At 30.7% G+C, this 21706-nt stretch overlaps 2 protein-coding genes across 2 annotated transcripts in view; one reads left to right on the top strand and one right to left on the bottom strand.

Moving 5' to 3' along the window:
* Positions 1–21706, top strand: part of LOC129908853 (band 7 protein AGAP004871-like) — a 60729-nt gene that overhangs the window by 11546 nt on the left and 27477 nt on the right. The window lies entirely within an intron of this gene.
* LOC129908852 (transmembrane protein 185B) lies at positions 2538–20665 on the bottom strand. The gene is made up of 6 exons (XM_055985652.1): positions 20463–20665; positions 20310–20380; positions 20147–20252; positions 6073–6410; positions 5880–6010; positions 2538–3615 (listed from the first exon to the last, which is right to left on the bottom strand). The coding sequence occupies exons 1-6, from the start codon at positions 20498–20500 to the stop codon at positions 3256–3258; spliced, it is 1044 nt and encodes a 347-aa protein (XP_055841627.1). The 5' UTR covers positions 20501–20665; the 3' UTR covers positions 2538–3255.

The raw sequence follows: 21706 nt of genomic DNA on the forward strand, positions 1-21706 counted from the left end.
TGAAGGATTAGCATTTGGGATACAGCAACATGGGAAAGCTTTTGTTGTGGTCGAATCGGTCTCACTTTTTGTCCTTGACATAAAAGGGGTAGTTAACTTTTAATTTCGCCTATCGGTTGAAGTAAAAACTCCTCGAATAGCTATTACTGGTGTACCTTTTTTTTTTTCTTTCTCTCTTTGAGTATGGGAGTCCTTGAATGTTGTATAGGAATTTGATCGGTTTAATTAAAATGTTTTTATAAAAAAACTTGATGGTGGAGGAAAAAAAATTTTCTTTTGTTTGAACTGTTGTAGGTATGACTATTGAATTGGTTCAACAACAAATTGGATGTCGGTTGATGATGGACACGTTTCGAGTGATTTTTTTTTTATTCGTTGATTTATCCAGTTTCATAGAACAGGTTAAAAAAAAAATAAATTGTAGGTGCTAAAAAAACTTGTTATGGGGGTTTTAATTAAATTGGCTAGAAAATAATTTCAAACCCTACAAAAAAAACTTACATACAGCTTATAGCTACAAAAGCTTCCTTTTGAATGAAAAAGGAATCTGTTTATAAGAAAAAGGACAAAATATTCAAAAAAAAAAATTCAAATTCTGTCAATAGTCGTCAATAGTAGTGCAATGTAGAGATAATGAAGATATTTTACTAATATTTTTTCTATAAGAAATACACCCGGGCCCATAATCGTTACACCGTCCTAAATTATTAAAGATCAAATGACGAAATTATCCCTTTTGAGAACAAAACTTTTAAACGATGAAAACTATATAGAAAAGATCACATGCAAACTTTGTAGATCATACAAAATAAAATACTTTTACAGCCGTATTATATTGGTAGCTCAGTAAAATTCTCCACGAAAACAGCAACAAACGATTGCTAAGGATACACAAAAGTATTTGTTTGTCTTGGTTTTTAGAGAAAATTTTTTCTAAACTAAAATACCTACATATAGTAAAAATGGTTAAGAATGTTAAATGTTAAATTGTTTTAATCTTTAAACTAAGAAGGTACCCATACCATTTATTTTCTTTTACAACTAAGAATTTTTAGAAAAAAATATTGTTGGAGCCATTTTTTAAATAAATAAATTTTGTATACATATGTATATACGCCACACAGTTGTGGCGACATTCGCTTAAGGTGTCAAATGATTGTGGGGTTTACCCTACATAAAAACAAACATTTGGCATGCCATCCTTAAAAAATCATTATTCGACACACAAAGTCCAAATTTCAAAAAATTACTTGAAACATTTTCGATAAAAAAAAAGTGAAAAACTAAATTTAAAAAAAATCCAACAGTGGCTACTCAAACGCTTCTGTAGAAAAAAAATCATTTAAATTGGTTAAGTCACTTGGGAGAAAATAAGAAGTCAAGAAAATGCTCTTACACGCATGTTCTGCATTTCGGTCGAAAGTGAATTGAAACCACTATTTTTATTCGATCGTAATAAAACGCCCTGTTCCACATTTCCTAAAGTTTTGAAGAATGTGAAATTTTTTCGAAATGTCGTTACTATAGGTAAATCTTTTTGTAATAACTACACTGACACACAAATGGCATGTACTTTGGACCAGACCACCTACCGATGTGTATCTGGACCCGCTGAATCCGAATTTCAAGTCCGTTTGGCGAGGTCACCCTCCAGCAAAATGCAAAAAAAAGCAAAAATGCGATAACGTTTCGTGAAATTTTGGCGAACCCCACATGCGGAGCCGTAGTGTGAAGCAGTAAAGTGGGAGAGCTGCGATCTCATTCGAGATCATGACTGTCGTCGACAATGGAGAAGAAGATTAAGAAATAAAAAAAAAAAAAATGAGCATCGGTAGGGATCGAATCTCGGTCTCCAGTGAGTGAGTCGAATACTCATCAAAATGTTTGCACCTGTAGGGTTTTGGTGATCACTTTACGCAGAGCAAAGAATAGGTGATGGTCGGCCTACTGCTTTTGAAAAAGTCACCAATTTCACGAACACAAACAAAGAAAATCTGAAAAATCCGAAAAATTCGATCAGAAAATGTAAATTAGTGAAATGCGAACATGTAATTTCATTTCGAGTAAATGAATTAATGTAATGCAGAATAATTAAAGTTATCGTTATTACTTTTTTTTTATTTAGTCACATTTTATCTGCCGAATTCCATAAAAAATAATTCAATCAAAGGCGTTTTTGAGAAAATTATCCTTTTCTACAATGTTCATATGACAAGTACCTACTGTTAATTTAGGTCCAATTTTCCTTCTAGGAAAACTCCCAAAACTCAACTCTCTCGAGGCAGAATAGGTACATGGATCCACTTTTTCCGAATTCTAGTTTTCTTCCCATTTATTTTGAATTATTTTTTGTCAGATGTGAAGTCTTGCATTCTGAAAATCTTTTAAAAAATCTATTCCTTAAAATAAAATACAAGAATCGGAGACCACTGAAAATAGTTTCTTCATAAATGAATTTTTTAGCAAAGAAAAAAATAAAATCCAGAGGTATTTCCCACCTTAAAAGAAATTTAAATAATTAATAAAAAACCTTGTGCTACAATTAGTTCACTTTCCATTTATATTTTTTTCCATATATGTATTTTTAAATAGATATACATTAATATTTTTTAATTTTTTTTTTCTTTTGTTAAATCTAGTTTTCAATAAATCATCTTAAATTATTAAATAAAGAACTTAAACTAAAGTTTTTAAAAAATATATGAATTGAAAATAATAATAAAAAAATTAAATATTAAAAAATATAACTAACAACTATATTGTATTGTAATTAATTATTGTAAGTTTTTTGTTTCAATCAGTGCGGTTCATATAACACTCTTTTTTTTTCTGTTGTTGTTTTTTTTTTTTACTAAAAGTAGGCTTACATTTAGATCGAAGTTCAATATAAAACCTTTGAATTGTTTTGTTATTAATTTTAAAGTTAAAAACATTTTTTCTTTTTCGTTAATACAATAACTACTTTTATACTTTGATTTTCTTTTTCAAAATTATGTGGTTTGTGATAAGGAGATGGGTGGGTGGGGAAAAAGTGTAGGTAGTTAAAAAGTTAATAACAGAGATTCTGAGGAACATGGCGCAAAGAACTTGATCATTTTGATGGGTGGGAATTGCTTGCGTTGCTTGTGCTACAGGAAGTTTTTGTGTTTTAAAACAGTTTACATTACATTTTATTATTTTGTAGGAAGGATTTTGTTATTTCTTTTTGTTTTTTGTATAATTTTGAAACATGAAACTTATACAATTAATAAAAATTTAATCAGGTAAATCAATACTTATAATGGGAACAACAGGTTTCATGCTGTCATTCTTGAGACCTTTTTTACTCTTTTTATCGTGTTTTTCGTACTCGCTGAGGTGCACATTGGTCGAGTCGAGAGGAATCGATTGTCCACCGTTGTCGGTGTGATAAGATATGTTACCGTATTCTTGAAGGAAAGGCATGGTTGAGAGTAGGAATTGGCTGAAACTCTTACGAATTCCAAACCACCATTTGTTGCCTCCTTTGGCGCTAAAACTTAGAATGATAAGCGTAAAGATGGCCACTAGCAACGGACTAAAGATGACAATGTAGGGAAATTTCAATTCACCTTCGAGTTTATCAGCAATTATAACCTATAATAACAAAAATGGTTAAGATTAATATTTGACAAAAATCAAGTACAAAGAGCTTCATTAAGGGTAACTTATTCCTCGTTTTTTTTTTTTTATTAATTTAAGATCCCATCCCAAGTCACATATTAATTAAAAGCGTTTAAATGGCAGCAAAAACTAAATTTTAAGAAATCAGTCGACTACCTCTAAGTTTAATATTTACGGGATACGAAAATTGGTTCCAGTTAAAGGGGAAATTCGACTAAGAGGAAGTTCGACTTAGAGGGAAGTGACCTGTGTAGTTTTTCTTGAAAATTTCAAAAACAAAAGGATAGAAGTTTTTCAAAACCAATTTGATGTTTTTAATCAAGTGAATCATTCGATTAACGGGAATCGAATTAGCAGAATAGGTGCATTTGGTGCTTTATGCATCAAAAATCGTTTGTCATGAAATTTAGGACACTGATAAATACGAAAAATCTTCCAACTTTTATTTTTTTCAAAATGGTGGTTCCAAAAAGGCGGACAGAATAAACGTTAATAGAATTAACTTTTTCAAAACTAGAAATCTAACTAAATGAATGTCAAAAAGACGTTCGCTCTTGCATTTATGTAGAACTGTTCATATTCAATGAAAAATTAAAAAAAAACACCAAAAAGTAGTAAAATACAATTTTAGACCTTTATTTATGCTATTTCTTGGATTTTTGCTTAAGTTTGCACTTTTGTTTATTTCTCCTCACTTTTTCCCAAAGGTTTTACTACTAATTACTACGTTGGGCAAGTTTAGCTTCCAGCATATTTAATAGTGGAGAATGCTAGCTAAATACTTTGTGCTAGAGAACAGCGGCTTTGACGATGCATACCACAGTTGCTTACTTATCTATAGAATTCGCTCTAAGGTTTTAAGTACGAAAAGTTCATCGTTGGAAAATCCTTTACGGATTCGTGCCATCTTCTACATACTTAAGGAATGAAAATCCTTTTTACCTTTCTCCACGACTTGAGTTTATGATGGGAAAAAAGTTCCTTCAAAATAATTTGAATTAAAGGTACTCTGCTGTCTTTTGTTGATTTTGAAACATGATAGGAGTTTACCATCAGAGAATGAAGACTTACATATACGAAGAGAAAGTGCTTATAGGGGAGCTTGGCTTGGTCTGTAGTAACTCACAGCATGATGAGATTTATATTCGGCTGGGGAGAGCTTTCTTTGCACCCTGGAAAGTGAGTTTAACACCAATAATTCCATGGATTCATCTGGAAATAATATACATGGTCCATCAGGCTATTTAAGAAAAGCAGAATTAGAATGTTTTCTCGATATAAATTTACTGAACCCAGCGGATTAATACCTATCAGTTTTTTTTTTCTTTTTGGATGATACTATGGACGCTAAACTCGTTCGGTTGTGGAGAATAAGACGATGTGACATCGTATTTGAATCAAATGTGTGCAACTCAGAAACCAACACCAGTTGCACAATTTTTAAAAAGTCCGTTCATTTCCTGGGTTATATGTTATTTTCGGAAGAACGAAACAATGTGTTAGTGGTGCATTTGCTGGTATCCAGTATCCAGAGAAGACAGCTCAAAAGGGTTTTGAATGAATAAAACAAAAACGAAGTGCAGATATAATTTTAAAGAAGTCCGCGTATATCGACATCGACCATGAGTTGGTGAAAACCTTTTGAGTTGCTTTGGGAAAATTATTCTTCTAGTAATGTTTAATCTAGTGTCTATCAGGGTAAAATATAGGAGAAGATTCAACCAGGAGCTATACGCAATTTACAGCGACAACGGTGTGGTCAGAAACCTGAAAATACCTGGGTTAAGATGGCTAGAGCGCCATGGAAAACGGCATTGGAAAACCTCATCTTAGGTGGCAAGCCAAACTAGGTACAGAGACTGTGACCGCCACTTTAAATGGTGAAGAGGAAGAGGGAGAATACTTCTTTTCTTTTTTGAGAGAAAAATACTTCGTGTAGTTTTTGTTTCCGTCTGTATAAATGGAGAAGGTCGTCCCAAGAGTCATAAGTTGCTGATCACGCAACAGTTTCCAGCCTTTATATTAGAGAATCATAGAGTATGGAACTCAAACTGTAAACAAAAAGTTCTTGCAAGCATGCAAACATTTCGACACAACTTAAGGACTACAAAAACGTAAATACGTGGTTTGAATCTTCCCGAATATTTTCCCGGATAAGTCAAACATAGAAAATTAAGTTTTTTTTTTTAATACATTTTTGAACTTCGAAATTGATGAACAAAAAAAAACTAACTTACCTGAAAGCATAACAATGGCAGTACAGTGCATGCATTGCCAATGGCAGAGTTAAGAGCCGCTTTCTTCTGTTGCAATGATATTTCTGGAGTTCTCATCATGATTCCACAGAAAATAATGTTGTAAAGGACACCTTAAATAAAATTATTATTAAAAATCAAACACACATCCAAGTCTTATCTGTCTTTAACTTACTAACTAAACTCAAACAAACAACAATCCACATTGGAACAATGACAACTTCCCAACTCCAATAAACAAAACCATCCAACTTCAAGGGCAATGAAACAAACAGCAAAGCATTTACTGCAAGGAATAATTCCAGCTCAAATGATCGATCGTGTTTAACAGCCCAAACACAAGCCCCAACACTGGCCACACTGCCAAAGATTAGCGGTATAAAGACCAGAACCCAAATATGACGACCCGAGGTGAGTTTGTCACATGCCAATAGTTCGAACATCAAAAGTATCAAATGAAGGGAAAGAGAGATCAACATTGCCTTGAATTGTGTGTAGGAATCACCTTCTAATCTGTGGAATATAATTAATAGTGATTACGTGTTCCAAGTTGTTAATGGAGAGCCGTAAGATTAATATCTCGGAGTCAAGGGAAAGTCAATGAAACTTTATATAACGCAGGCCTAAAGGCAGATTTATAACACTAGTTTTCAAAATTATACTTTTTTTTGCCCAGACTAAACTATACCTACTTTTTAAAAGTATAGTTAAATCGTTTTTGGTGTATTGAATCAGAAAAGTCCAATCAGCTCCCGGTTTTGAATTATTACCGTTAGAATGTTAAAAAATTTTTTTTACTATTTTTCAGGTTATGCTTTGTGAAGAAATTTGTTTAAACACTAATCGTTCTAAATCGTTCTTTGAAACAGATTATCAATTAAATTGGTATGCCATTTGTATAAATCACTAATCAACACCTATAACCAAAATTTCAAAAAAATTCAACGTCCGGTTTTCGAAAAAATGATTTTTCAAAAAAAAAAAAAAATTTTTTTTTTTTAATCCAAAAATTATTTTTTTCAAAATTTTTTTTTTTGATTTATATTAAAATTATTTAAATGCTTTTTAACAAACATTTCGTTGAAATCGAAAAAGTAGTTCCGAACAAAATCGGGTTTGAGAAAGACGGTTCTATGGCAGGTACCGTTATTAATGATTTTCAAAAAATAATTTTTTCATTAGAAAAAAAAACTTTGCCTTAAAACTTACATTTGAATTTTTTTTTAACAAAATCGTTGGAGCCGTTTTTGGTAAATTTTAACTTAACTAAAATCGGTATATGACAAGTACCGTTATTTTTGGCCCAAAAAGATAGTTACGGATAGTAGAGTTTATTACGGATAACAGAATTTCAATAAATACATTGTCTTTATTGTCGAGATGAATGTCAAATATTTTCATCACGGATAAAATAGGGCGTTTCGGTTAATCGAACCCCGGGTAATCGAGTTTCAACTGTAATATGTACATATGTAAATTTAATATTTGATAAGTATCAGTCAAGTACACATAATATCCGAAGTTTTGGAGTAAGTCAAAACCCACAAAAATACAGTAAAATTACCAGATTTTAAAATTTGTTTTAAATTCAAGGATAAATGATACATGATTTTTTAATATATATTGTATATACTCAAAACTATTATTTAGAAGCAGAGATCGGATTTCCATGCAAATACATATTTTTTTAGAAACACATTCAAAGCATTGTAACGAATTATGTATACGAATCAGGAGTTTTCCTTTAAAATGGAATTCAATCGTTAGTGCATATTTTTGCATATTTTACTATAAATGCATATTATTTTGCATTTATTTGCATATTTTAAAAATAAACGCATGCTTTTCGTGCATATTGGCAACAAAAACGAAATTCAGACTTGAATTTGTTGATAAAAGTGACTGAATGCCAATCGTACAAAGGATCAAAAACTTAAGCAAATACTAATACAAAAATTAATTTTTTTTTAAAAGCAAACCTTAATAATTATAAAAAGTTACATCTTTCAACTCGGAAATGGTTTCGTATGTAAATTTTCATAAAAGAAACATAAAATGATTTTAAAATCTTACAGAAAAAAAGGAGAATGGGCAAATTTGTATGGTACGTGGACGTTACGCGGCCAGGAATGAATTTGTTATTTTTTGATGTAATTGAGTCCTACATACATTTTACATAAGTTGTATCCTTGTGACGCACTTCAAGAATGGATAAAATGCATTTTGCATTTAACACTTTATGTAGATTGTCTCAATGTTGTAAATTATATATATGTTTTAAGTGCGAAATATGATGCTCTATCATTTTCCCCGAGCCTGAAGACATTTATCTTGAATATTCAACAAATAAAACCCAAACTATAAGAACAGATAATAAATTATACGGATGTCTTAATCATACGGAGAGAAATGATATATGAAACTGAAATTGACCAAAAAAAGCTTTTCCAAAAGCTTTAACATATTCAGTAAATACACACAAAATCATCTCGCTCATCTTCTTTCTTGAAAAAAACCTCTTCTTTCCTATGAGAGTGAGTGAGAAAAAAATGTCCAATTGAAAAAGAGCTTTTTCAGCTTTATTTTTGAAAGCTCCTTGTCTGGTAAGGCTTGTCTGGTAAGGAAAAAAATGATTCATATTTTTTTGAGCAGACAAGATTGATTACACTGGTCAACAAGGTTTTTGAAACAAGAACCAAAATATACTTTTCTAGTAGTTTTTGGGGTGCTAAATTCGAATCTGAAGTCAGAAAAATTTGATTGGCCTTCGTTTTTGAAATATTACCGTTAGGAAATGTCAAAAAACGTAATTTTGGCTGTTTTCGAGGTTATGTTTTTATGTGGTGTAATTCATTATGAATAAATTTGTAACGGTGCCTATGAGAGCTATTTTTATTCTTTCAAAAAATGTTTAAATCTTTCCGATATCGTTTTTATTGCCCGAGATATTTAAAATTTAAGTTGCGGTCTTTGAATCAGAAACAACACTGGCCAACAAAATTTAACTTTTTTTGCCACAAGAATCAAAATATACTTTTCTGAAGGTTTTTGGGTTGCTGACCTCGAATCCGCAATCAGAAAAATTCTATTAGCCTTCGTTCTTGAAATATTACCGTTATAAAATGGAAAAAAAGGTTTTTTTTTTATAACGGTTATATTTCAAGAACGGAGGCTAATAGAATTTTTCCGATTGCGGATTTGAGTTCAGCAACCCTAAAACCTTCAGAAAAACTACTAGAAAAGTATATTTTGGTTCTTGTGGCAAAAAAAAAGTTAAATTTTGTTGACCAGTGTTATCTGTGCTATAAGCCTTTTAAAACAACGATTTCGAGTCCATTTTGAGAGATTTGTTATTCAATTTTTTGTTAATTTGAATCATTTGAAAACTCTCGAGCTAAATCTCGAAGTTGTTGTACTTATATTATGAGTTCTTTGTGTCTGATATTAAAGACTTATGTCTTCAGGCTAAATGAAAATGATTGAGCATCATATTTTATATTTCAAATAAAAATGTAATTCAATTTCCTGGAGACTACATGAGTTCTTTAAAAATAATAGATAAAGAATATTTTCTTATACTCATATAAATGTTGTATACAGTTCTTTTTGATAAAAAAAAATAAGTGGTGAAGAAAAAAATGTTTTTCTTGAAAAAAAAAAAAAAATATCTATCGTAAACAGATGAGGCTCCGCGAAATTAGGCCCCAGGAAATAGGGCCCCAAAAGAAAAGATGAAATAAGGCCCCAAATTGGGGTATTTTTTCATAATGAAAATATGCCCCAGTGAAACAAGGCCCCATCGAAATGAAAAAATGCCCCAAAAATAAATGAAATAAGGCCCCAACTTGTTTTGAACTTTTGTAGAAAAATGAAATAAGACCCCAATTTTTCTTTTTCATAATTAATTTATTTTTGGTAATGAAATATCACCCCAAACCAACAGAACCATCTTTATGGACGGAACTTTTAAAATTGCTCCTCAAGGATGTTTCAAACTGTTGTTGTGTTTTTTTTTTGGTTATTCTGTTACTTATTAATGCTGTCCAATGTAAACATCGTACTGCAAATCATCAGGGAGTAACAGAATAGCTGCAAGAAATCGCGCGATTTCTTGTAGCTATTCTGTTACTCCCTGATGGTTTACTACACGGTCTTAACATGAAAAGGCATTAGTTTGCAGCACGATCTTAACATTGAAAAGCATTATTAAATAACAGAATAGCTGAAAAAATTCAGCTATTCTGTTATTTAATAATGCTTTTCAATGTAAAGATCGTGCTGCAAACGAATGCCTTTCAATTTCTTGCAGCTTTTCTGTTACTCGCTGTTGGTTTGCAGCAATACTTTACATTGTAAAGCATTAGTAAGTAACAGAATAGCGCGATTTTTTCAGCTATTCTGTTACTTACTAATGCTTTTCAATGTAAAGATATTGCTGCAAACCAACAGGGAGTCCACAATATGCGGTACTTTGCCAATTCTGGGTCCTTGATAAGCGAAATTTTACAACAGTTTTTTTGAAAGATAATTTAGTATAGCATTTTTATGTAAATTATGAAATATGAAATAAAGCTCCAAATTGTTTTTAAAATAAAATGAAAGTAAGCCCCAAAATAAGTGTTGGGGTCTAATTTCATGGGGGCCTTATTTCGTAATGAAATTATGCCCCAAAATCAAAATGAAAAAAGGCCCCAAAAAATGAAATAACACCCCAAAATTTGAGAAATTTCGTTGTTGTTGTTGTTTAGTGTGTATTTTTTTGGGGCCTTATTTCATTTTTTTATTGGGGCCTTATTTCCTGGGGCCTAATTTCGCGGAGCCAACAGATGACAGTTGTAAGTTTGGGCTGCATATTGTTTTGCGAGAAAAAAAAATCGTAGTGAATATAATTTTTTTTTTTAAATTTTGGTTTACTTTACAGCTATGGTGAGTTAAAAAATATTTTTTTTCGGAAAAAATCTAAAAAAAAATCCCTCCCATAGGAAATACATTGGTTTTTTTTTTTTTGCTAGAAGAACTGTTTACTTAGCTTAACAAAAGTTTTCGAGAATTCTTCTCTTTTAATTTAAACCTGAAGATGAGAAGAATTCTCGAAAACGTTTGTTAAATAAAACAACATTTATATGAGTATAAGAAAATATTCGTTATCTCTTATTTCTTGAAGAAATATTGATATTTTATAAAATTATGTGGTTTTTTATACATATCATGCATGCATATTTTAAAAACTTATTTTCTTTTTTTAACCCTCTACCGCATATTAACCCATATACAGCCATGGACAGAGAAATAGCACACTATTGAGAAAAATCATGCGAATCGAATTTTAGATATTAGGAATGCTTTTTATAAATTTTTTTCTTTTGGTATATTATCGAAATAAAGTGATGGAGACAAAAATATCTTAAAAGTACCGTTATTTTCTATATTTATTTGCACTAGCAATATAATGCCTTTTCTGTCTCTTTCGCTAGTGGACACAGAAATAGCACACATTTGTTTAACCGTTAAGTTTTTATTCCGCGTTCAAAAGTTGTAGACGAAAATGCATTCATTTTATTGCTACTATTTAATTAACAAGTATTTTTGAAAAAAATAGGCAGAAAACATCATTAAACTGCGAAAAAAGGGAGAATTACTTTCGAGTTTCATAGTCAAGGGAAAAATCCTTCTTAATTAGCTTAAACTCTAAATTTTTCTAATAAATGATGGATAAAGCCATTTATTTGGAAAGAGCAAATAGAAATTTAAACTCTGAAATAAAATTGCGTTAACTTCTTCCCCGCAAAACTTCCATACGAGTGGATAGAGCGATCACAAAGAAACGCAAATGTGGGCCTTTTATGTCATCTCGCACGATTTTGCCCGAAGTAAATATAGAATTCGGCGAAAAAAGTGTCAAGCAGACTTTTAAGAAGGATACTTAATGATGCTGAGTTGTACAGACAGGTAAGCAAAAAAATCCAATGATATAAAAAGACACATGAAAGATCACCTAACATTAGCTATAAAAAATCTGAATAAAAACATGCTGTTTTGAATGAGAGTCTTTTGGAGTGATGAAATAAAGGTTAACCGCATTGGAACCGATAACAAAACATTTGTCCATCGCCTAAAATGTTAAAAGGACAAGCCAAAGTATTATCTCAAGACGATGAAACTAAGAGGATAGGATTTGATGGTCTGGGGCGCATTTTCCTGGCATGGTAAGGACCCATTGGTTAGGTGGATGGAAAAATTGATAAATTCTTTTGTCTTAATATTACATTAGAATACCGAGGAACCATATTTCTCGCCAGTTAATTAGAGATTCATACATGACAATGACCCAAACATGCATCAGAAATAGTACAAGATAGGTTTTCGGACGAAAAAATCGATGTTTGCACCTAGCCATCTCAAATTCACAATCTTAACCCCATAGAAAACTTATAAATTGATGTCAAGGTTAAGCGTGGGAAAAGGAAATTCAAAAATTCAAACGATCTTTGGGCCAGAATCAAAGAAGCGTGGTGCCGTACTCCACAAAGTGGATACCAGACGTTAGTTGAAAGTTTACCAAAGAGGTGCAAAAGAACTTTGAAAAATTGTGGTCTACTAACAAGTTACTAACTTAGTAGTATTGAATTTATTGGAAATTGTAAGAATTTTTGCTTAGAAATGATTATTTTTATGATTTTCGGAATGTGGGCTATTTCTTTGTCCACAAGCAAAAAGGGTATTCTCTAGAAATTATATTTTTAAAAATTGAATTGAAATAAAATAATTTATAATTATTAATTTTATGAATTCCCATAAGCTAATGCATGCCCTGATGTAAAAATTATAATATATAAGTTAAAAGGTCCCAAATAAATCAAATTTCTGTAAGAAAAATCAAAAGTGTGCTATTTCTTTGTCCATAGCTGTATGGTTTATCGATTTCATATCGATTTATTCTTGTTATATTGCACCAAATGTCAAAAAGAAAAAACTTTAATAAAACTATGTCTATTTTTTTATAACTAACCGGTTTTTATTATCAGTAAGAGAGTCGTGATTCTAAAATAAAGTCATTGTTTCAAGAGCATGTCGAAAGTGCAAATCAGTGAATAAAAGTGTGAACTTTTCAAGTGTTTTTTTATAAGAAATAAGTAAGTTGCATCCAATTAAAAATGTCAAATATTTTCATCACGGATAAAATAGGGCGTTTCGGTTAATCGAACCCCGGGTAATCGAGTTTCAACTGTAATATGTACATATGTAAATTTAATATTTGATAAGTATCAGTCAAGTACACATAATATCCGAAGTTTTGGAGTAAGTCAAAACCCACAAAAATACAGTAAAATTACCAGATTTTAAAATTTGTTTTAAATTCAAGGATAAATGATACATGATTTTTTAATATATATTGTATATACTCAAAACTATTATTTAGAAGCAGAGATCGGATTTCCATGCAAATACATATTTTTTTAGAAACACATTCAAAGCATTGTAACGAATTATGTATACGAATCAGGAGTTTTCCTTTAAAATGGAATTCAATCGTTAGTGCATATTTTTGCATATTTTACTATAAATGCATATTATTTTGCATTTATTTGCATATTTTAAAAATAAACGCATGCTTTTCGTGCATATTGGCAACAAAAACGAAATTCAGACTTGAATTTGTTGATAAAAGTGACTGAATGCCAATCGTACAAAGGATCAAAAACTTAAGCAAATACTAATACAAAAATTAATTTTTTTTTAAAAGCAAACCTTAATAATTATAAAAAGTTACATCTTTCAACTCGGAAATGGTTTCGTATGTAAATTTTCATAAAAGAAACATAAAATGATTTTAAAATCTTACAGAAAAAAAGGAGAATGGGCAAATTTGTATGGTACGTGGACGTTACGCGGCCAGGAATGAATTTGTTATTTTTTGATGTAATTGAGTCCTACATACATTTTACATAAGTTGTATCCTTGTGACGCACTTCAAGAATGGATAAAATGCATTTTGCATTTAACACTTTATGTAGATTGTCTCAATGTTGTAAATTATATATATGTTTTAAGTGCGAAATATGATGCTCTATCATTTTCCCCGAGCCTGAAGACATTTATCTTGAATATTCAACAAATAAAACCCAAACTATAAGAACAGATAATAAATTATACGGATGTCTTAATCATACGGAGAGAAATGATATATGAAACTGAAATTGACCAAAAAAAGCTTTTCCAAAAGCTTTAACATATTCAGTAAATACACACAAAATCATCTCGCTCATCTTCTTTCTTGAAAAAAACCTCTTCTTTCCTATGAGAGTGAGTGAGAAAAAAATGTCCAATTGAAAAAGAGCTTTTTCAGCTTTATTTTTGAAAGCTCCTTGTCTGGTAAGGCTTGTCTGGTAAGGAAAAAAATGATTCATATTTTTTTGAGCAGACAAGATTGATTACACTGGTCAACAAGGTTTTTGAAACAAGAACCAAAATATACTTTTCTAGTAGTTTTTGGGGTGCTAAATTCGAATCTGAAGTCAGAAAAATTTGATTGGCCTTCGTTTTTGAAATATTACCGTTAGGAAATGTCAAAAAACGTAATTTTGGCTGTTTTCGAGGTTATGTTTTTATGTGGTGTAATTCATTATGAATAAATTTGTAACGGTGCCTATGAGAGCTATTTTTATTCTTTCAAAAAATGTTTAAATCTTTCCGATATCGTTTTTATTGCCCGAGATATTTAAAATTTAAGTTGCGGTCTTTGAATCAGAAACAACACTGGCCAACAAAATTTAACTTTTTTTGCCACAAGAATCAAAATATACTTTTCTGAAGGTTTTTGGGTTGCTGACCTCGAATCCGCAATCAGAAAAATTCTATTAGCCTTCGTTCTTGAAATATTACCGTTATAAAATGGAAAAAAAGGTTTTTTTTTTATAACGGTTATATTTCAAGAACGGAGGCTAATAGAATTTTTCCGATTGCGGATTTGAGTTCAGCAACCCTAAAACCTTCAGAAAAACTACTAGAAAAGTATATTTTGGTTCTTGTGGCAAAAAAAAAGTTAAATTTTGTTGACCAGTGTTATCTGTGCTATAAGCCTTTTAAAACAACGATTTCGAGTCCATTTTGAGAGATTTGTTATTCAATTTTTTGTTAATTTGAATCATTTGAAAACTCTCGAGCTAAATCTCGAAGTTGTTGTACTTATATTATGAGTTCTTTGTGTCTGATATTAAAGACTTATGTCTTCAGGCTAAATGAAAATGATTGAGCATCATATTTTATATTTCAAATAAAAATGTAATTCAATTTCCTGGAGACTACATGAGTTCTTTAAAAATAATAGATAAAGAATATTTTCTTATACTCATATAAATGTTGTATACAGTTCTTTTTGATAAAAAAAAATAAGTGGTGAAGAAAAAAATGTTTTTCTTGAAAAAAAAAAAAAATATCTATCGTAAACAGATGAGGCTCCGCGAAATTAGGCCCCAGGAAATAGGGCCCCAAAAGAAAAGATGAAATAAGGCCCCAAATTGGGGTATTTTTTCATAATGAAAATATGCCCCAGTGAAACAAGGCCCCATCGAAATGAAAAAATGCCCCAAAAATAAATGAAATAAGGCCCCAACTTGTTTTGAACTTTTGTAGAAAAATGAAATAAGACCCCAATTTTTCTTTTTCATAATTAATTTATTTTTGGTAATGAAATATCACCCCAAACCAACAGAACCATCTTTATGGACGGAACTTTTAAAATTGCTCCTCAAGGATGTTTCAAACTGTTGTTGTGTTTTTTTTTTGGTTATTCTGTTACTTATTAATGCTGTCCAATGTAAACATCGTACTGCAAATCATCAGGGAGTAACAGAATAGCTGCAAGAAATCGCGCGATTTCTTGTAGCTATTCTGTTACTCCCTGATGGTTTACTACACGGTCTTAACATGAAAAGGCATTAGTTTGCAGCACGATCTTAACATTGAAAAGCATTATTAAATAACAGAATAGCTGAAAAAATTCAGCTATTCTGTTATTTAATAATGCTTTTCAATGTAAAGATCGTGCTGCAAACGAATGCCTTTCAATTTCTTGCAGCTTTTCTGTTACTCGCTGTTGGTTTGCAGCAATACTTTACATTGTAAAGCATTAGTAAGTAACAGAATAGCGCGATTTTTTCAGCTATTCTGTTACTTACTAATGCTTTTCAATGTAAAGATATTGCTGCAAACCAACAGGGAGTCCACAATATGCGGTACTTTGCCAATTCTGGGTCCTTGATAAGCGAAATTTTACAACAGTTTTTTTGAAAGATAATTTAGTATAGCATTTTTATGTAAATTATGAAATATGAAATAAAGCTCCAAATTGTTTTTAAAATAAAATGAAAGTAAGCCCCAAAATAAGTGTTGGGGTCTAATTTCATGGGGGCCTTATTTCGTAATGAAATTATGCCCCAAAATCAAAATGAAAAAAGGCCCCAAAAAATGAAATAACACCCCAAAATTTGAGAAATTTCGTTGTTGTTGTTGTTTAGTGTGTATTTTTTTGGGGCCTTATTTCATTTTTTTATTGGGGCCTTATTTCCTGGGGCCTAATTTCGCGGAGCCAACAGATGACAGTTGTAAGTTTGGGCTGCATATTGTTTTGCGAGAAAAAAAAATCGTAGTGAATATAATTTTTTTTTTTAAATTTTGGTTTACTTTACAGCTATGGTGAGTTAAAAAATATTTTTTTTCGGAAAAAATCTAAAAAAAAATCCCTCCCATAGGAAATACATTGGTTTTTTTTTTTTTGCTAGAAGAACTGTTTACTTAGCTTAACAAAAGTTTTCGAGAATTCTTCTCTTTTAATTTAAACCTGAAGATGAGAAGAATTCTCGAAAACGTTTGTTAAATAAAACAACATTTATATGAGTATAAGAAAATATTCGTTATCTCTTATTTCTTGAAGAAATATTGATATTTTATAAAATTATGTGGTTTTTTATACATATCATGCATGCATATTTTAAAAACTTATTTTCTTTTTTTAACCCTCTACCGCATATTAACCCATATACAGCCATGGACAGAGAAATAGCACACTATTGAGAAAAATCATGCGAATCGAATTTTAGATATTAGGAATGCTTTTTATAAATTTTTTTCTTTTGGTATATTATCGAAATAAAGTGATGGAGACAAAAATATCTTAAAAGTACCGTTATTTTCTATATTTATTTGCACTAGCAATATAATGCCTTTTCTGTCTCTTTCGCTAGTGGACACAGAAATAGCACACATTTGTTTAACCGTTAAGTTTTTATTCCGCGTTCAAAAGTTGTAGACGAAAATGCATTCATTTTATTGCTACTATTTAATTAACAAGTATTTTTGAAAAAAATAGGCAGAAAACATCATTAAACTGCGAAAAAAGGGAGAATTACTTTCGAGTTTCATAGTCAAGGGAAAAATCCTTCTTAATTAGCTTAAACTCTAAATTTTTCTAATAAATGATGGATAAAGCCATTTATTTGGAAAGAGCAAATAGAAATTTAAACTCTGAAATAAAATTGCGTTAACTTCTTCCCCGCAAAACTTCCATACGAGTGGATAGAGCGATCACAAAGAAACGCAAATGTGGGCCTTTTATGTCATCTCGCACGATTTTGCCCGAAGTAAATATAGAATTCGGCGAAAAAAGTGTCAAGCAGACTTTTAAGAAGGATACTTAATGATGCTGAGTTGTACAGACAGGTAAGCAAAAAAATCCAATGATATAAAAAGACACATGAAAGATCACCTAACATTAGCTATAAAAAATCTGAATAAAAACATGCTGTTTTGAATGAGAGTCTTTTGGAGTGATGAAATAAAGGTTAACCGCATTGGAACCGATAACAAAACATTTGTCCATCGCCTAAAATGTTAAAAGGACAAGCCAAAGTATTATCTCAAGACGATGAAACTAAGAGGATAGGATTTGATGGTCTGGGGCGCATTTTCCTGGCATGGTAAGGACCCATTGGTTAGGTGGATGGAAAAATTGATAAATTCTTTTGTCTTAATATTACATTAGAATACCGAGGAACCATATTTCTCGCCAGTTAATTAGAGATTCATACATGACAATGACCCAAACATGCATCAGAAATAGTACAAGATAGGTTTTCGGACGAAAAAATCGATGTTTGCACCTAGCCATCTCAAATTCACAATCTTAACCCCATAGAAAACTTATAAATTGATGTCAAGGTTAAGCGTGGGAAAAGGAAATTCAAAAATTCAAACGATCTTTGGGCCAGAATCAAAGAAGCGTGGTGCCGTACTCCACAAAGTGGATACCAGACGTTAGTTGAAAGTTTACCAAAGAGGTGCAAAAGAACTTTGAAAAATTGTGGTCTACTAACAAGTTACTAACTTAGTAGTATTGAATTTATTGGAAATTGTAAGAATTTTTGCTTAGAAATGATTATTTTTATGATTTTCGGAATGTGGGCTATTTCTTTGTCCACAAGCAAAAAGGGTATTCTCTAGAAATTATATTTTTAAAAATTGAATTGAAATAAAATAATTTATAATTATTAATTTTATGAATTCCCATAAGCTAATGCATGCCCTGATGTAAAAATTATAATATATAAGTTAAAAGGTCCCAAATAAATCAAATTTCTGTAAGAAAAATCAAAAGTGTGCTATTTCTTTGTCCATAGCTGTATGGTTTATCGATTTCATATCGATTTATTCTTGTTATATTGCACCAAATGTCAAAAAGAAAAAACTTTAATAAAACTATGTCTATTTTTTTATAACTAACCGGTTTTTATTATCAGTAAGAGAGTCGTGATTCTAAAATAAAGTCATTGTTTCAAGAGCATGTCGAAAGTGCAAATCAGTGAATAAAAGTGTGAACTTTTCAAGTGTTTTTTTATAAGAAATAAGTAAGTTGCATCCAATTAAAAATAAGTTTCGTCTGAATTTATTATACTTTTATATGTTTAAGAAGTTTGTTTTTTGTTTTTTTAATGATTTTTGTCTTTTTTTGCGTTTTTTCCAAAACACCATATATGGGTTATCATGCGTTGGCGACTTACATTACTGATTTTTGTGGGATTTTTTTTTTTTTGTAAAATGAATTGGAAGACTTTCTATGGAAAAAATGAGTGTGTTAATGCTAAAACTGGTGATGGCTTTCGAAGTGATGACGATCTAGCTTCAGATTCTGGCCCTTTTTAACATCAAACAAGCCATCTCCGAGCACTTTTGCAAATCTGTAACACCTAAAATGTCACAAAAAAGATGATGCCCTTCAGCTTTGGCATGTGATCAAAGCAGAGATGGAACAAAACAAAGCTGAGGGAGTTATACAAGTCACGGAAGTCCAGCCACATCTTATCCCGAAACTCCAAGTCACTCACAACAACCAAGGACAAAAGCCGTTGAATTTAGTACTAACTGAAAACATCGACCATATCCCTGAATGGCAAACAAAAGCACCAATATATCAAATTTCGGGACTGAAAACGTATTGTGTACATGTAGAAAATGGAAGGTGTTCTTCTGCAACAATGATAAAAGAAAGAGTTTGAATAAATTCCATGAATAAGGAAAGTCCAATGTAATAAAAACATATTTTACAAAACATACCTTGAATGCATACTAAACCATACATGGGTTATTAATTGTTTGCTGGAAATTGACTTGCTGCATACTAACCCATATATGGTTTATGTTTCTAAAAATTTATATATATGTAAAAAAATTAAAAAAATTATGTAATACCTATTTTCAACCCCTAATAAAGCTAAAAAATTGTTAAAAAAAATTTTTATTTCATTTCGTTCATAATTCATGCAGTAGAGGGTTAAGTGCTTGAAAATTGTATCACTATTTTAAAGATCAAAAATGTCGTTGGTATAGAAAAGATTAGAAAAGTTTTCAGAAGAAAAATTATTGTAATAACATAAAAATGAATGCGGGTAGCGGGTAAGCGACGCAACTTAAAATTAAATCCCCATAGATTTATTTCCCTACAGTCCTAGAAAGCATGTTTAAAAAGTTTAAGCAAAATCTAAAATGAGATAGCAATTCCAATTTTACGTTTTTCAGTAAATTGTGGTTAAAAATTGTTGTAATCGAGAGCGGTTTTTTTTTTTAACTTTGTTTAGCTATTTAGTAATGCAGCCCAACACTCTTGTTGTACAGATTCATTGACTTTCCTAAATTCCTAGATCTTACAAATATTATGCTTTACAGCACTTCACTATGAATGAAATAATAGAATTTACCTATAATGTGGATATCTACACCAGACAATTGCTCCAATTGATGCACCCAAGGCGGCAATGCCCTTCCATATCCAAAGTGGTGTAAATATTGCCCAATAAGGCCAATCTTTTTAACAAAACAAAGTAGATTAGTTACAATTATAAGAACCTTGTTTGAACTAACCTATATAACCATCTAATCGCAAGCAAAAGAGTGTTATGAATGTGAACAAGCTGCAGTGGACAATGAATTTGCTAGAAAAAAATAATTCCAAATATTATTAATATCAACTGGTACAACATTTCTTTGTTTTCTTTCTTTTTTCTCGGCACATACCTGGGATTAAAATCCCGAAATAATGATTGTAGATTCATTGTGTATAACTTCTAATTGTGCATTTTGATTGCAGATAATTCTATCTGGCAAAGAAGTGTTTTGTTTTTTAATTAAAATGAAAGAAAATACTAAATTTTTTTGTATTTATTTTGAAAGAGAAAATTTATGTGTGAATGGAAAAAATGCAAAGAAAGATGAATTATGATTTTTGACAGATTATTATGGTTGTCAAATATTTGACAGATTAACAAAAAAAAAAAAAAAAACAATTTTCACTCAAACGATTATGGCGGTACCTGGTGGAAATTATTGGAAGAATACAAATAACTTGAGCTGTGATTACATTAGGTCTTTTTTTTTTATATGATTATGGTTTTTATGCCGAACAAAAATCTAGATTTTGTGTAAAATGTTCAAAATCTATTTTCACGATTCATAATCTAGGTTTGAATATAGATTACCGTGACATCTACTGAAAATCCTCTTGGTTTTGTTGACGAAAATGCATTTATAACACATTATACTCTTTTGTATAACAGTTAAGCATAAAGGCCGAACTATAATAGTCGAAAGAGTGCGTACGTTGACGTACGAAAATTCCCAAATACATGCAAATCACATGTCACAGCCATAATAGCGGATTGCTCGGTTTCGATTCAGTTTTGTTTTCGGACGTAAACTCACTTTCCTTTCTCAATTTACGTCCGCAAATTTGACATTTCTTAAAAAAGAAAAAACTTTTAACAAAAAAGTCAAGTGAATTCATTTTTAAGTTTTATTATTTTATCAAATAAACTTATTTAAAATATTATAAAAAAAATTTGTGTGATAAATTTCTGCTGTAAGCCTAGTATGCTGCTAAAGCGAAAAGAAATTTTCCATACAAAATTTCGTTAACGAAATCCTGAACGAAAAAATTCGTTTTGCTTTTCGTTTTTCAGTACGCAGCTCTAGCAAAAAATTGAAGAGTTTTCACTCATTTGTAATTTATTTTTTTATTTTTCTTGACTCCAAGAGCAGTTTTGCTGGTTTTTTCACTTTTAATTCATTTATTTCTTGCTTTAAAAATTATTTTCTGTTGATTTTTCTTGATTTTAAATTAATTTTTAATTTTTTTTATTTTGATTTTGACAGAATACTCGATGATATTTTTTCGTTTTTTTTTTTTTTTGGCTCATTGGAGAGTTTTGGGGATTTGGAGAAAGTGGAAGAAAAAATTATGTATTTGAGATTTTGTCCATTGG

The sequence above is a fragment of the Episyrphus balteatus genome, chromosome 2 (assembly GCF_945859705.1).
Source record: "Episyrphus balteatus chromosome 2, idEpiBalt1.1, whole genome shotgun sequence".
NCBI classification, from domain to species: domain Eukaryota; kingdom Metazoa; phylum Arthropoda; class Insecta; order Diptera; family Syrphidae; genus Episyrphus; species Episyrphus balteatus.